Source organism: Canis lupus, chromosome 5 (assembly GCF_003254725.2).
Source record: "Canis lupus dingo isolate Sandy chromosome 5, ASM325472v2, whole genome shotgun sequence".
Classification (NCBI taxonomy): Eukaryota; Metazoa; Chordata; class Mammalia; order Carnivora; family Canidae; genus Canis; species Canis lupus.
Genome location: NC_064247.1, coordinates 59,950,425 through 59,965,677, shown reverse-complemented (window position 1 = coordinate 59,965,677; position 15,253 = coordinate 59,950,425). Strand labels below are relative to the sequence as shown.

The 15,253-nt window shown below is 55.7% G+C and overlaps 1 protein-coding gene across 13 annotated transcripts in view; it reads left to right on the top strand.

Moving 5' to 3' along the window:
• NPHP4 (nephrocystin 4) overlaps positions 1–15,253 on the top strand; it is a 130,589-nt gene that overhangs the window by 105,477 nt on the left and 9,859 nt on the right. For 6 of the 13 annotated variants that reach the window (XM_049110531.1, XM_049110530.1, XM_049110532.1 and 3 more), the window contains 10 exons: positions 2,303–2,529; positions 2,715–2,901; positions 3,705–3,788; positions 7,048–7,204; positions 7,767–7,855; positions 8,391–8,476; positions 9,578–9,749; positions 10,378–10,557; positions 10,787–10,930; positions 11,488–12,049. In XM_049110531.1, coding sequence (XP_048966488.1) covers positions 2,303–2,529; positions 2,715–2,901; positions 3,705–3,788; positions 7,048–7,204; positions 7,767–7,855; positions 8,391–8,476; positions 9,578–9,749; positions 10,378–10,557; positions 10,787–10,930; positions 11,488–11,628 — 1,467 coding nt within the window. In that variant the 3' untranslated portion in view covers positions 11,629–12,049. The other 7 variants (XR_007410882.1, XR_007410881.1, XM_025427342.3 and 4 more) reach the window with 5 other exon arrangements.

Sequence of the window (15,253 nt, the reverse complement as noted above, 5' to 3'; positions counted from 1 at the left end):
TTGGCCCCTGACATGCTGGTGCAGTCTGGTGGTCTCGGGCCCTGGGGGCTGCTCATTGGAAGACAGAGAAGAGCGCTGTGCGTGGCTCACTCCCCCAGCAGTCAGGAACAGCTCGAGGGGTGGTGATGATCTGGGGGCTTCTTGGGGAAGTGGTGGAGCAGAGTTGGGCTCGACATATGTTTGCAGCAGTCTCAGTGTTCTCATGAGGGTGGCTAGGCTTTCTGTGTCTGGCACTCGGGATGGTGGCAGGTCCCACCTTCTGCTGTGGTCAGCGTCAGCCCCTATGCCAGCAGAGCCCCACCCATAGGGAGACTGTGTGCTGGGCACCTTCTCTGTGGACCCTGACCCCCCACCCAGCTTTGGGAGAAGGCTTGTAGGACATCTCCCTGTCCGGCGGGGAGGGGGTTCCTCTGAGGTTGCAGTGACAAAGCCCCATGCACTCAGGTCTGTGCAGCCACGGGGTCCCCAGGGCCTGGGCCTGGGCTCTGGACCAGCCATTCCATGTTGGAGCAGGTGCCCTAGCACTCCGAGCCTGGTACTGAGCAGGCAGGCCTGGGGCCCTGCTTCAGGCCCCTGGGGTCATGCCCCTACCTCTGCCACTTGCCCACTCCCTGCAGCCCCCAGGTTGTCTCTTATAGTAGCACTAACCCCGCTTCACACCATTCCATGCCAGGTGCCACAGAAGACAGAGCTTTATTTCCAGAAATCCCAGCAGAAGGCTCAGCAGTCTCACTGCTCTGGTCACTGGGCTCTGCTGCCTGTTGGGACCTGAGGATTCCAATAAGTGTCTCACCCTTTGCCTGCCTGCCTTTTGAATTGATTGAGAAATTAGAAGCATGGCGGAGAGACCCAAGTGTCACCTCTGTCACTGATGACTCTAGTGATGGGTAAAGCAGATCTTGGAGACTTGGCTCCTATCTGTCGAGGTGCTTATCACACTGAGTCTAGAGCAAATGCCAGACCCAAGCTGCCTGGGTGACACCATATGGCTGTGGGCCGCCTCCACAGGCAGGATCCTTCCCACTAACCCCACCACTGGTGAGGAGCAGTGCAAACACCCGGTGTTCCAGGCAGGTGGATCCCAAAAGGAAGGGTTGAGAGAGGGAGGGCTATGTCTGGCTGGTTCATATCGGAGAAGTCACCCCATGTCCTGTGGGGTGCCAGGCTTCCCGACAGCCTCCTCTGTGGTGTGGCAGGACACAGGACAGGCAAGGAGTCTCCCCTTCACAACCCCCAGGATCATGTTGACTCTCCCTGAGGCTGTTCACCACCTGGTCCATGGTAAACTGGGAGTGACCCGCACTCCATCAAGAAGCTCTAATCATCTCTGTCTGTGTGGGGAGGCCTCAAATATAAGCACAAATACCATCCCGTTTTCAAATCCCCAGGGAGAAATTAAAGACTTGGCCTCAACTCTCTTGCTAGGGGAAGGCCAAAGTTTTGGATGTTGGAAGTCAATATCCAAAGTGATTTAAGTCAGAAACCATATTGGATCCTTACTTCTTGAGTTGAAGTCCAGAGACATTCAGACATCCTCTGCCTGCTGATGTCTGGGCCTCCTCAGGGTTCAGAGGGTCTTAGCACGGGGCCTGGCTCATTCCCCAGCACGGGGCATCCCCTCCTAGGTCCTAGATCAGGGCAGCCTCCAAGGACCTCACCTTTCAGTGTAAGTCACACAGGAAACCTAAGCCAGTCTCCAGCCTCTAGAACACTTTGTGTTGGCCAAGCCCAGTGAATCAGGGCATGGAGGAAGGAGGTGGATGAAGGACCGCAGGCTGAGCTGTGGCTGAGCCCCCTAAGGCAGCGTGCCAGCTGTCTGGACCGTGGCCTGGCTCAGGTTACACAGGCGCCTGCTCACAGACGGGGCTCCCGGCGCCACACTGGGGACCTGGCCAATGAGCACATAACTAGTCTTAGTAGCTTTGAGGTCATTTCCCCCCCTTTTGTTAGAAACCTTTGCTTCTAATTCCCCATCATGCTGATGCCAGCCTTGAGGCATGGGAAGAGGTGGCCCCATGGGTGGTTGTAGTCTCTTGGGAGCCTGCAGGGCAGATGCCACCTTCTACAGGGAAGACCACTGCAGGGCTGATTGGAGCCAGGAGTGCCGTGTAGACCCGTTTACTGTCCTCTGGACCTGAGGATGGGCCAATCCCATCCAACCCGGGTGTCTGGGGAAGGAGGAGGTGGTGATTCCAGAAGAAATTTGGTATTCAGCATGGGAGTGGGGGAGGTGGCCAAACAGCCCTTGAGAAGGAGAGCCAGCCCCATGATGGTGGCCTGGTTTGGCATTTGTGTCCCACAGATTCAGCAGAATATCCGCGCACAGCACGCACGTGACCTGCAGGTCATTGCTGCCTATCGGGAGCGTACGAAGGCAGAGAGCATCACCAGTGCGCTGAGCCTGGCCATCACCACGATGCACACAATCCACGTCACACTGGGCACTGCCGAGTTCTTCGAGTTTGCCCTTAGGAACCCCCACAACACACAGCACACAGTGACCATTGAGGTGGACAATCCTGAGCTCAGGTAGGCTTGAGTGGCAGCCCCGACAGGGTCCCTGGGGGTGTCTACAGGTTCTCCCTGAAAGCCGGGCTGCTCTCATCCCTGAAGGGGTCCCACTGGTCCTGGCTTTCACCCCTGGTCCTAGGTGCCAGCTCTGAGTGGGCGGGCGGAGGACTCACTGGGAGTGCTGTGTCTCCCCTGCTATCTAGCATCATCCAGGACAGTCAGGAGTGGAGATACTTCAAAGACGCGGCCAAGCTGCACACGCCGGTGGAGGAGGACATGTTCCATCTGCGGGGCAGCCTTGCCCCGCAGATCTTCCTGCGCCCACGAGAGACCGCTCACATCCCCTTCAAATACCAGACCTTCTCTGTAGGGCAACTGGCCCTGGCGCAGGTGGGGAGGCCATTCTTCCAATGCCAGATGGACTTGTCAGGCACGTGGGCAAATCCCATTTGGCTAAATAATAGTGGGGCATTTCCATGTGTCCCCCTGTGCTGCTCAGACCCGTTAGCCTTCAGCAGGTCACCTGCTCTCCCAGCCCCTATGCATTGGGCTTCAGGAAAGGCTGGACTGTCTCCTCTGAGTGCTCTGGGTATAGGACCTCTCCCTTACGTTAGAAGAGATGATGGGTTGAAACTTTGCTGCATTTTGTGTTCACTAGTTAATGCTGTGTGCCCACGTCTTCTGTAGCATTTGCTCCTCTGCTGGAAATGCAGGCGTGGAGGTTTCCAGTGATGGGTGTGAGTGGTACATGCCCGTGTGACTGGTGGGATGGGTGGGTAAGGGTGCAGGGCATGCATTTCATCCTGAGCTTTTGGAGTCAGTTCTGTAGGATGGTTGTCACTTAAACGGGCTTGAGGAGCTCTCAGAGACACACAGAATCCTCAACAGGCTCTTTAGATGCACTTTTGGGATAAGAGATCGTAAAGACAGTGAAGACGTCAGGTCTTTGACTTCAGGCAGAGCCAGTTACATGTCCAGTGAGCCTTCATAGTTCATGGCCACCCCTGTTCCCTCTTTGGGGCTGTGAGTCTGGTTCATGACAGTGGTCACCCAGACAGCCACCCAGTGAGAACCCATGAGACGGCGCACGGGAGCCCTCTGCCCTGGTGGCAGCTGTTCCTACAAAGAGATGTCCTGCAGGTAGTGGCCATCACCCTCGGACTCCCATCTCATGACCGATTGGTTTCTCACAGCCCTCTGCTGAGCTCGGATCTGAGAAGGACACGGATACCGGATTGCCCCAGAAATCCAGTGCAATGCCCACTAAGCATGCCAAGGTAAGGGGTAGGAGATCTCTGATCCCAGACACTCCTGGGGTTTTGCCTGAGAGCCAGGTGTCCTCTGAGCAGACCCGGTGAAGCATTCCTGCCTTCTGTTGTTCCTCAGGCCCCTAGGACCTGACCCTCTGTCCTTTATTGCACCTCCTACCAGGGTGGACTTTTCATGTCCTGATAGGGCAGTGACTGCTTCAGGCGATGTTGGTATGGCCTCTGGGTGGGTGTCCTGCATGGAAGCCTATCCCCAGCCACTGGCCGCCTTGTAGCCTTTGGTGGTCTGCGTGCCTGCCCCATGGCCCTGGGAGGACAGCTGTCCCAGCACGTGGCCACCACACAGGGGGCTAGACTAGCCCTCTGACCCCGTCCACCACATCCCACATCCCATAGCACCAGTGGGAGTGGCGTGCAGTTACTTCTGGAAACCTTCATTACTGCCTGGGAGGGAGGGCATGTTTGCACACACACCTGCAGCCTGCCTTTAGGATATCCTGAGGGAGAGCTTAGGACACTTGTTTTTAGGAATTTCTGAAGCTCTTTTTTGGGTAGACAAATGCCTTTGTGAAGTAGTTTGAAAGTAAAAACAAAAGCAACAAGACTTTGCCTTGTCCCTGCCCCCTGAGAATGGGTTTTATTAGTGGGTCCCAGATAAGAAACGGTTCCCAATTGCAGGCCTGTGTTCCCACATCACGGTGGTGTCAGCTTGTGCCCACGGCCCCATCTCTAGTGGAACCTGCTGTATTTCACTTACTGTAGAGGCACAGCTTTGCCTTGGTCAAGGAGTAGGTCCGCTCTCTATGTAGGGCTATCAGTGGAATCTGAGAGCCTGGTACATTTGCCATATATGGATCTGGAGTCTGAAGGCAAACCCCAGAGAGCTCATGAGTTCACCCATAATGACCCCAGGATGTGTCCCTGGCCGATGAGGACTTTCAGCCTAGTACATGCCGCTGTCCCTGCCCTGGTCAGCAGCAGGCCTTCTGAATCTCCTGGTGTCCCCACTGCTCACTTCTCATGTTTGGTGTGTGTGAGTTGGGGTCCACTGACCCTGGCTCCCCGTGTTTGTGGTCTACCTCGGGTTCATTGCCTGTGCTCATTTTCACCCTGGGAAATGGGGACATTCAACTATTTTCATTCTTTCTGTACTTGTTAGCTGTGATTTGGCAATGAATGAGAATTTCCCCACCAGCAGTTTGGTTGCCCTGAAATATATGTTATATCAGAAAGTCAGGATAGATGTTGGATTCTTTTTTTTTTTTTTTAAGATTTTATTTATTCATGAGAGACACAGAGAGAGGCAGAGACATAGGCAGAGGGAGATGCAAGGAGCCCGATGTGGAACTTGATCCTGGGACTGGGATCACGACCTGAGTGAAAGGCAGATGCTCAACTGCGGAGCCACCCAGGCATCACAATGTTGGATTCTTTGATTTTATTTATCAGTTTTCAAGATAATAAACTATACCCTAGCAACCTCCAGAGGAGGTCATGTTTTTGGAGTCTCATTATGAACACGTGGTTTCAGGTTTGCTGCTTCTCCTGTGACAGGCATTGGACGCTAGACCTGCCCGCTCTCTGACACTGATACCTAGGTTAACTGCTAACGTGCTAACCAGGTCACTGGAAGGGTAAAACCAGCACTCCCAAGCTTTTAAGGTGGTGGAAATGTCAGGAAGTGGCTGTCTGCCCCTTCTTGTGCTAGAGGACTCGGTTGAGCCCAAGACTCCATCTGAAGGAGGGTGTCACCTGTTGGTGCTGGGTCTGTAGTGTGGGAAATAAGCCCCAGGACCCAAGCCCCACTTGGGAGGGACTGCTGGACCGGGGCGGGTCACTGGGTGAGGCTGACCAGAGAGTCCTTGTCCTCCCAAGCCTGGCTCTTCCCTGCACTTCCAGGAGTGGCCAGGGGGAGCAGACATGTGGACTGAGGGGGTGCCCAGCCGTGAGAGCAGGTGGGTGGGGTGGGGCAGAAGCCTGGTCTGCAGTGGGCATAGCAGCTGAACACACACGTGCTCCTGTTAGACCCGAAGTCTCAGACTAGCGGTGCAAATGTGGCCAGTGTCAAGGCACAGATGATGGGGTGGTGGGTGTGTTTGTGGGAGCTTCTCTCCCAGCCAAGGGAGCACATGTGATGGGGGAAGACCTTTCAGGTGAAGTGTGACCTTGCGTGAAATCCAAAGGTGGGAAGACAGCCAAGAAAAGATGGGACCAGGCCCACAGAATCTTGAAGGGTGGCTTCCTTGGTGGGGGGCTGGTGGGGCACCCAGAGCTCAACAGTGTGGATGGTGGGTTCATCCCAAGTGGGGATTTGGGCTCCTGCTGGCTGTCCTGTTATGATTTATGACTTAAACATGCTCTTATACATAGAGCTTTTTACATATGTACATCTGAAAGGTTTCACAATAAAACGTACCAGAGCAGAAGAACGTCTTACCCATGTGGAAGGTTTGCAGACCGGGTTCTGTTGCTGTGGGAAGGTTGCCTTGGGTGTCAGGCTGCATGCCTGGCCTCATGCAGGGCCTGGAGGGCTCAGGGCCAGAGGGAGATACCCGTTCTTTCCCTTTCTCTCTTTCTTTTTTCTTTTAAAAGGATTTTTTATTTTTGAGAGAGAGAGAGAGAGAAAGGGGCGGAGGAGAGAGAGAGCATGCATGTGCATGCACTTGGGAGGGCTGCAGGGGCAGAGAGAATCTCAAGCAGACTCCTTGCTGAGTGCAGAGCCCGCCGTGGGGCTCCATCTCATGACCCTGAGTTGAAACCAAGAGTTGGATGCTTAACTGACTGAGCCACTCAGGTGTCCCAGTAACTTTTTTTTTTTTTTTTTAGAAAGGAAGTTTGTATCTCTAGCCTTTCTTGTTTAGGTTCAGAATTAAAGAGCTTGTGCTCCACTACCACCCATGAGGACTTGGAGAGGTTAACGTCAGACCCTCTGGGCAGCTTCCCAGCATGCACATGGCAGGCATGTTGGGAGATGGGTCGGTGGCTGAAGGAGTATTTGACATTGGGGCTGTCAAATTGAGCGCTGACACATTTGAGGCATGTGTGTCACGGGAACATGTCCACATGCAGTCCCTGTGCTGGGTGCCATCCCCTCTGTGGGGACCTGCTGCTGCAGATTCAGCCCACCATTTCTGACAACACCTGTGCTTCCCACGTCACGGTGCGGGGGGTGGGGGGACTGGGCCCTGTGGATGCTGGCTTGGTGCAGGCAGCTCTTCATGAGCCCACGTGCCAGCCCTGATGCTGGCAACCTCTGCTCTCCTGGCAGGTCTTGTTCCGGGGGAGTGGCGGTAAGCCCATCGCCGTGCTTTGCCTAACCGTGGAGACCCAGCCCCATGTGGTGGACCAGGTTTTCCGCTTCTACCACCCAGAGCTCACCTTCCTGAAGAAGGCCATCCGCCTGCCTCCCTGGCACACGCTTCCAGGCAGGTCCCATCTGTCCCTGCGGCTGGCATTTTGCAGGTTCCACAGATGGCTAAAGGTTTTTCCCTCAGGGTGACAAGTGGCATCATCACATTCTCCTGTGATGCTCTTATCCCAACCTATGACCCATCTGTAAAGTCTGCCACCCGCCCTTATGGTTTGAAATGGTGACCTTTTCGCGTCCTCTGAGATGCGAGGGTATGCCCTTGGCTGGCTAATCCCACTTCCTAAAGCTCACGGCCCCGAGGGCTGTGCCTGGAGTGCGCTCGCGCCTTCTGCTGCCGCGTCACTTGTCTGCTTCTGGTCTGGTGCTTTAGAGTGCAGCAGCGTCCCCGTGTCTGGCGCCCTGCACCATAGCCCCCCCCCCTCTTTACTTTTGGTCACTCTCTTCGGATAAGTGCCTGCGGGTGTGGCTTAGGGCGGGAGTGCCAGTGCCCACGTGGGCGGGACAGTAGGAAGGGTGGCATTGCTGTCTTCTGGTGTCTGTGGGGTACCTGTGATGGGCCAGCAACATCATGTGGCCCGGGCCTGTCCAGAAGACGTTTGCTATGATATTCCCTGCAGCAGGTGCTCCCGTGGGAAGACCTGGTGAGGAGCCCCCAGTCTATGTCCGATGTAGCGACCCCAACGTCATCTGCGAGACCCAGAATGTGGTAAGTTCTGCCGAGCGTCTCCCAGTCAGTGCCTGGTCATCTGAGCCCCTGGCCTCCTGAGGCCTCTTCACGGCGGCTTTTGAGTTAAGTGGTGTCTTTCTAAGGTGCTAAGGGGCTATTTTGACATCCTTGTGGGAGCTTTATGCATGAGTTTTCATCTTTTCTGCTGGCAGATCAGTTCTTGGATTACCTGAATTCAAATGAAAAAAAAAAAAAAGGCATGAAGCAAAGTGAATAAAGTGAGTGGTAATTAAGCCACTTATTAATTGCCATTGTGTAAAGAATAAAGGCAATAATTATGTTATGACTGGTTAGGAAACTGGATAAAATCTCCTGCAGAATATAATTATTGAACTCAATATGAAATCAAGAAGTTAATGATTTTCTTTTTTGCAGTGAAGAAAAAAACGAATTCTGCCTAATACTGAAAATGCAACACCTGTTGGGAGGGAGGGAGCCAGTTCCTGCCCGCTTTCACCTGCCAGGGGCTTGGGGGGGAGGCAGGTGGTGTTCTCAGGGCGCCCATGTCCGCCAGGGCCCCAGGGAGCCTCGGGACGTGTTCCTGAAGGTGGCCAGCGGTCCAAGCCCAGAGAGCAGAGACTTCTTTGTCGCCGTTTACGCGTGAGTCTGTGAGCCCAAACCTGGGAGGTCTGGAGGGTGGGCGGGACTGGGAGGCAGCCACAGCATCCCAGAGGCCGCCTGGGCTCATGCTGAGTTCCTGATGGGGCACATTGTCGTGGGGCCTTCAGCCACGGGAGGTGAGACTCCACGGCTGGCTGGCAGGGGCCTCACAAAGGACGCCATCGGATCAGAGTGGCCCGGCGGCTTGCAGAGGCATGGAGAGCCCACCAAGGAAAGGAACTTGGGGTGGCGTCTGCCCCAGAGCAGTGCCTGGCTCCGTTCAGGGGACAGGGAGGGTGGCAGTCTTCATCCTCCGTGCCTGAGATGGTGATCACATCGCCTTCTTGCCTCTCCCACTCAGTTGAAATAACCCTGTTCCTTTACCTTGTTCTGGGAAGTCTCCTCTTCCAGTCCCTTGAGGATCTTCTTTTTTTTTTTTTTTTTAAAGATTTTATTTATTTATTCATGAGAGATACACAGAGGGACAGAGACATAGGCAGAGGGAGAAGCAGGCTCCCTGCAGGGAGACTGATGTGGAACTTGATCCCAGGGCCCTGGGATCACTCCCTGAGCCAAAGGCACACACTCAACTGCTGAGCCACCCAGGTGTCCCCCTTGAGGATCTTTTAAAACTGGGGTAGGCTGGGGGCTTCTGAATAGGACATCTGGGATTGGGGCAGGTGTAGCCATGCTCGGTTCTGGTCTCTGGCCGTGTGGAGAAGCCCGAGGGGCAGGGTTATCGAGCCCCATTTCCAGGGAAGGGCCAGTGGCCTCCAGCACCAGGCAGCTAGGACGGGGCCTGTGAGCTCAGGTCTGGGTGGCCTCTGAACCCACATACTCTTCCACGGCACTCTTTCCACAGGCTTTGTCCCAGACCACCTGGTTTGGGACTGTTTTGTTGCTGGTAGAAGCCCACATTACCACTCACACAGGGTGTTGTGGTGCAAAGTCACAGTGGGCCTTCAGAGTGGGGAAGGTGGCTGCAGGGATGATGGCAGCTGGGCTCCAGCCTGCCCCAGTTGTCCTGGCCACCTTCTTGGCCTCTTCCTGGTCAGTGCTGCTGTCCTCACCACCATTGATCACGGTTTCTGTCCTACACAGGGATCGTTGGCTGGCGACACCCATCCAAATATGGCAGGTCTACCTCCACTCCTTGCAGCGTGTGGACGTCTCCTGTGTCACAGGCCAGCGGACACGCCTATCCCTTGTCCTTCGAGGGACACGGACGGTTAGGAGAGTGCAGGCTTTCACCTCACACCCTCAGGAGCTGAAGGTAGGTCGCTGGGTGTTCTCTGGCCTCTCCCCATCCTCACCCCACCTGGGGCACGGACGGTGTGGAGACTGGCTGCAGCCAGTGTGGGGCTGAGGATCGGCTCACAGCTCCTTTAAGACTCTTGGCAGAGTCTTCATTCAAACTGCCTTTTATTGGATCTGCCATCATGGAATGAGTGACATATAAACCCTATAGGCCAATTTTTAGAATTATTGGAAGGTAAATATTAATAGAATTTTGGAATTAATTTAGCCACAACTATGCGTCTGGGTAATGAGGGCAATGCAGACTCCTTGCTGAAGCTTACAGCTGGAGCCTGTTAAGATTTCCCTCTGCTGAGGCAGCTCTGGTGCTAAGGGGACTGTTGCCACATGGAGGGGCACTTGCCCATGCGGGTGGTGATGCGGACTGAGATGCACTGCAACCCTGACTGTGTGGCTGCGTCTGGCTTCAGACCTGGCATTGTCACTCGGTCCCCTTCTGACTTCCTGCAGGCCACGTGCCCCCTGCCTCTGAATAGCTGAGGTCCCTTGGGATTCTCGTGCACTGGCTGCAGGTGTTCAGGGAACCCCTCTGCACAGCATGAGGGACTGCATACTGACCTGCCTCTCTGCTGTTGTTTTGAAAGACTGACCCCAAAGGTGTGTTCGTGCTGCCACCACATGGGGTGCAGGACCTGCATGTCGGTGTGAGGCCCCGCAGGGCAGGGAGCCGGTTCATCCACCTCAACCTGGTCGACGTGGACTACCACCAGCTGGTGGCCTCATGGCTCGTGTGCCTCTCCTGCCGCCCGCCTCTCATCTCCAAGGTCTGGAGGGGAACCTGCTGGGTCGTGTGTGGTATGGGTGCTGTGTCACCTCGCTGTCTCCTGGTCCTGTGACCGAGTCTCCTCCGCAGTCTATGGCCTGGGGGTGGGGGCGGGGGTTGCTCCTGTACAGTGAGCCCCCTCGGCGGGTGTCTTGTCATGTCTATGGAGACATAGGTCGGGCTGTACGTGCAGAGCAGGCTGAGGAAGGCTGACACCCCTGCCCACACAGGCTTTCGAGATCACACTGGCTGCAGGGAAAGGCAGAGGCGCCAACAAGCGGATCACCTACACCAACCCTTACCCCTCCCAGAGGACCTATCACCTGTACAGCGACCACCCTGACCTGCTGCAGTTCAGAGAGGACTCCTTCCAGGTGCGGGAAGCGCTGCGTACAGGGTGTGCGCACTGCATGTGGGACACCCAGCCTCGGCATGTCCCAGGGGCCCCGAGGCACAGGGGTCTCCAGAGCCCCGGGAGGGGGCAGTGCTGATCTGCACCGGTGGTACTGGGAGTAGGGGCGGCCACCCCTCTCTCAGCAGTTCTGCCCATGCGGCTAGGGCCCCCACATCTGGGCACTGTCACAGGGCTTCTGGTGGCCAATTTACCCTGCAGTTTATCAGCGATTTTATTCGCAAGTGTCCTGCATGTTAGCCTTTTCTCTGTTGCAAGTATTTTAACGACAGTACAGCAGATGGCAGTCTGTCTGTCATTGGAAGGTGTTTCTTCAGCTGTGAATCTCCCCTGAGGCGTGGGCAGAGCAGTGGTGTCCTGTAACACGGGGAGGTTGTGTTCAGAACCTCAGGTGCCTGGCAGCAGTGGGGGCCAGAGCCTCGGTTTACCCTGCTCTGTCAGCCTGGGTTTGCATGTGTTGACCATGCTGGCATGGAGAGCAGGGCTGCAGTAGGGCTAGGATCTGATGCTTGCTTCCAGATTGGGGGAGGAGAGACCTACACCATCGGCCTGTGGTTCGCACCTCGGCAGAGCCCCGGGGAGGAGGAGATTCTGATTTACATCAATGACCACGAAGACAAAAATGAAGAAGCCTTCTGCGTCAAGGTCGTGTACCAGTAAAAGAGCAGCCGGAGGTGCTGGTGGGGCTTCCTGTCCTGGGGGCTCTGTAGCCTTTTGTCCCCTCGATGACCTGCTGGGGCTGCTGGTGAGCATGGCCGAGGGTGGTGTGCGCGCCGTGCCCCTGCCCAGTCCTCCTGCCCAAGTAAGCGCTGCTGTCACCAGCTGTGCCACGAGCCCCGCGGGCGTCCTCAGGGTACGAGGCTCGTTTCTTCTGCTGCACTCTGGCTGTTGTCACTGTCTATGACATGTTGATTTACTTTTTAGGAATATATATTTTATGAATCATCTTAAGTGATAAAATTATGTATTCTTACTGGATTTTGTACAAACATTATTTGCTATGCAATATTTTATATTGGTGTCCTTTCATATCTTTTTTTAAGTTACGTATGAAATACTAAACTTTTACCTGTTTTCTCTATTGATGGTTTTCTTGAGCGTTCTCTGTTGTTTTCACCCTTGTCAGATGCTCTGACATAACCAGGCATAAGCCCGGGTTTCCTTGGAGGACAGCATGGCTGAGGGACGGTGGGGTGGCCTCCCGGAGACTCGGCATGGGCCGTCCGAGGCGGGTGAGGTGCCTGCCCTCTATTGTCATGGCTCCCGTTGGTTCTGCCCTCCCCCGAAAGGACCCTTGTAATTACATTGGTCCCACCTGGAAAATCCAGGGTCACTGCTCCATCTCAAGGTCCTTACCTTAATCCCACCTGCAGAGTCCCCTTGTCACTCATTCACAGCTTCCAGGGATTAGGATGGGGACACCCTGGGCAGAGGCCTTTTGTCCACCAGAATCCCATTGGCCAGAACCCAGTCACATGGCTGCGCCTAGCTCCAAGAGGTCTGGGAACTGCCGTATCAGGGTGTTATTACGACTGAGCAAATGGGAACAGGTTTGGGGGGATGTTTAACCTTGGCCACAGCTGTTGGTGGAGAAGCTGAGAAGAGGCCTGGTAGCACTCTTGGAGACAGAGGACCGGGATGGAGGATGGAGCGTGGACCAGAGGCAGAGTATTGTGAGGTTTTACAGCAAAAACTTCACTGTTAGTTCATTGCAGACTCGGATAAGAAGGGAGCGCGGTGCCTGAACACTGGTGGGTGGTGAGCCAGGCTGTTCCTAATTCTGAGGTGATGAGAAGGTAGCAGAGTGGTGGCCAGCCATCCCAGTGTGCAGATGAGTAGCTGAAACTGCTGTGGAAGCAAGCCTGCGGTGGGTTGGAGGGGTGTCCCCTGGCACCATGAACTGAGGAGGCTTCCTGCAGTTAGGAGCAAGACCCAGGGCTCGGATGTGCTCAGACACGACTGAGCAGGCCCCGGAGAGATGGTCAGTGAGGCAGTGAGGCAGCCCAGTGGCCAGCTGCCATGTAGGTGAGAGGTGCCCCTGACTTAGACCTCGGTCCTGTCGGTGGGGTTGAAGAGTACATCCGTGCTGGAGCCAACCTGTTCCCCATGGCTTCTGCCTGTGTGCGGGTCCCTAGCCCTGCACTAGGGTGTGCTCCACAGAATGGCGTGGAGGAGAGATTCTGGGGAAAGTTCTTCACGTGTATTTATGGGTCTTTGTGCCATGTGACAACGTACCAAAGTTCATCTATGCTGTTGTTTGGAGGCCTCACCTTGTATTTTCTTAAAGGGCGGCCTCTGAGTCTGCATACACAGGGCAAGAGTTGGGCCCACACCCTATGCCGGTCCAAGCACTGGTAGCCAGAACAAGGGCACCAGCTGCAAGACTGTGGGGACCCCTCCAGGCCTCTGTAGTGTCACCCTCTGAGCTCCATGTGGGGGTCACAAGGTCTTGTCACTCAACCACCACCATCTAGTGGCTCATCCATCCCGTCCCTTGTGTTCCTCTTGCCCATCAAGGTGCACGGGGGGAGATGGCATGCTCTGTTGGCCTTGCTTCATCGGTCTTCTGCTGTTTCTGCGAGGCCACGCGGCTCTAATTAAGTATTTTCAGACTTGCTGCCGCCTGTGACAGGTAGGGAGATGTGCTGGCAGAGTGCTGGGGTTTTATCCTACTAGATGACTTTAATGTTTATGGATATGATTATGAAACTGTTACATTCCATTTCTCTCCTGCTCCCTCACTGGGGAGGGTGATTGGGACCACTTTCTCCTCCTCTTGTAGAAAACCTCAGCCAGGCGCACATGCTGGGGGATCGATGGCTGGCCCGATGCAGGGTCTGTGCCAGGGGTGGGGCAGAGGGCCTCGGCCACAGGAGAATCAGGTGAGAGAGGCAGGAGGAGTCGGAGGGCCTGCTCGGCTTCGGGGTGGTGGCTGGTGGGAAGTCTAGAGCCCCCTGCTACAGAAGCAGCCCAGCGCTGCAATCATGGGGCCAGGGAGGGCAGACATGAAGGGAGCAGCTATGGGGGGCGGGCGGCAAGGGTGACCTCCCTGGGGGCAGCTGATGCTATGGTGATAGATGTGGGCTAGCTTCTCAAGAGAGCAGAGAAGGAGGTAGTCCTCTGTGGTGCTCCTGGAAGGTCTGCATACCCTGTGGATTGTGGGTGCATTTGGTGCTCCTTAGGGAGACCAGCTGTCCCTGAGGACCCCTCGCTCCCTGTTGTGTGTGGCCATGCCCTTCCTGTGCCCCTCGGTGCCTATGCTGTGTGGCTCCTGGTGGAAGGGCAGGATTTGGGTCTGTCTGCCTGGGGGCTAGGGTTTTAGGACGTAGGCTCCCTGCTTTCTGTGACTGGCTTCATAGGCTGGGCCGGGCTGAGCTAAGACCGCCCCGCCCCCCGACTATGCTCTCACACCTGCTGCATTGTTGAGCCCTGGCCAGAATGTCCTCCCCAAGGAGTTGCTGTGTTGGTCCCCGTCCTGGCTGAGACGCAGTGGGACGGAAAGGAGGGGGCAAGGACACCCGTTGGGAAGGGTGCCTGGGACCTTCCCCTCCCATCTCCTCCCATTCTGGATGCTTCTGAGAACTGGGAAGTCACCGGGTGGCCCCTTTTCTGAGGGAGGCAGATCCACAGGGAGCCTGTTTTGTCCTTGCACCCGGTGGGGCCGCAAGACCTTCCTTATCCCATGTCTCGGCTGTGAGACAGACTGTGCTGGGTCACGGGGGCCCTTCTGTGCTGGGTGCCCTGCTGGGGCACCACGGAAACCTGGCCAAGTCATCCTGACTATGCCTGTGAAACGTACCGTCATGCCACACTGGTGTCCCTCGGGACCCTGCTGTGTGGAGGCAGGAATGGTGGCACGACAGGAGGGTGCTGGGTGGCGGGTGCCCCTCCTGGACACACCCGGGCTAGCCCATGGGTGACTGGTTCACTGGAGCCCTGGGAGTTGGCCATAGCAGCAGGAAGCAGTGAGACAGATGCAATTGGCCAGAGCAACTATGCTCATTCACTTATTCATCACTGACTCCATTGTTCATTCATTCATTCTTTCACCCAACATGGACTGGTGGGTGCCCCTCTGTGTTGGGCACTGTGCAGGGGTCGGGGCAGGTGGTGCCAGAGATGGACATGGTCCCTGCCCCAGGTCAGGACCTGTCATCTTGTGGGGCTCAGACAATAAACATGGTGCATCCTATAGCGTCGGTCAGGTAGTGACAGTCTGAGGGGGAAGAGCTGCAAAGGGCATGAAGAAGGGATTTTCTGTTTTAGAAGGAGGCGGAGGCCTCTC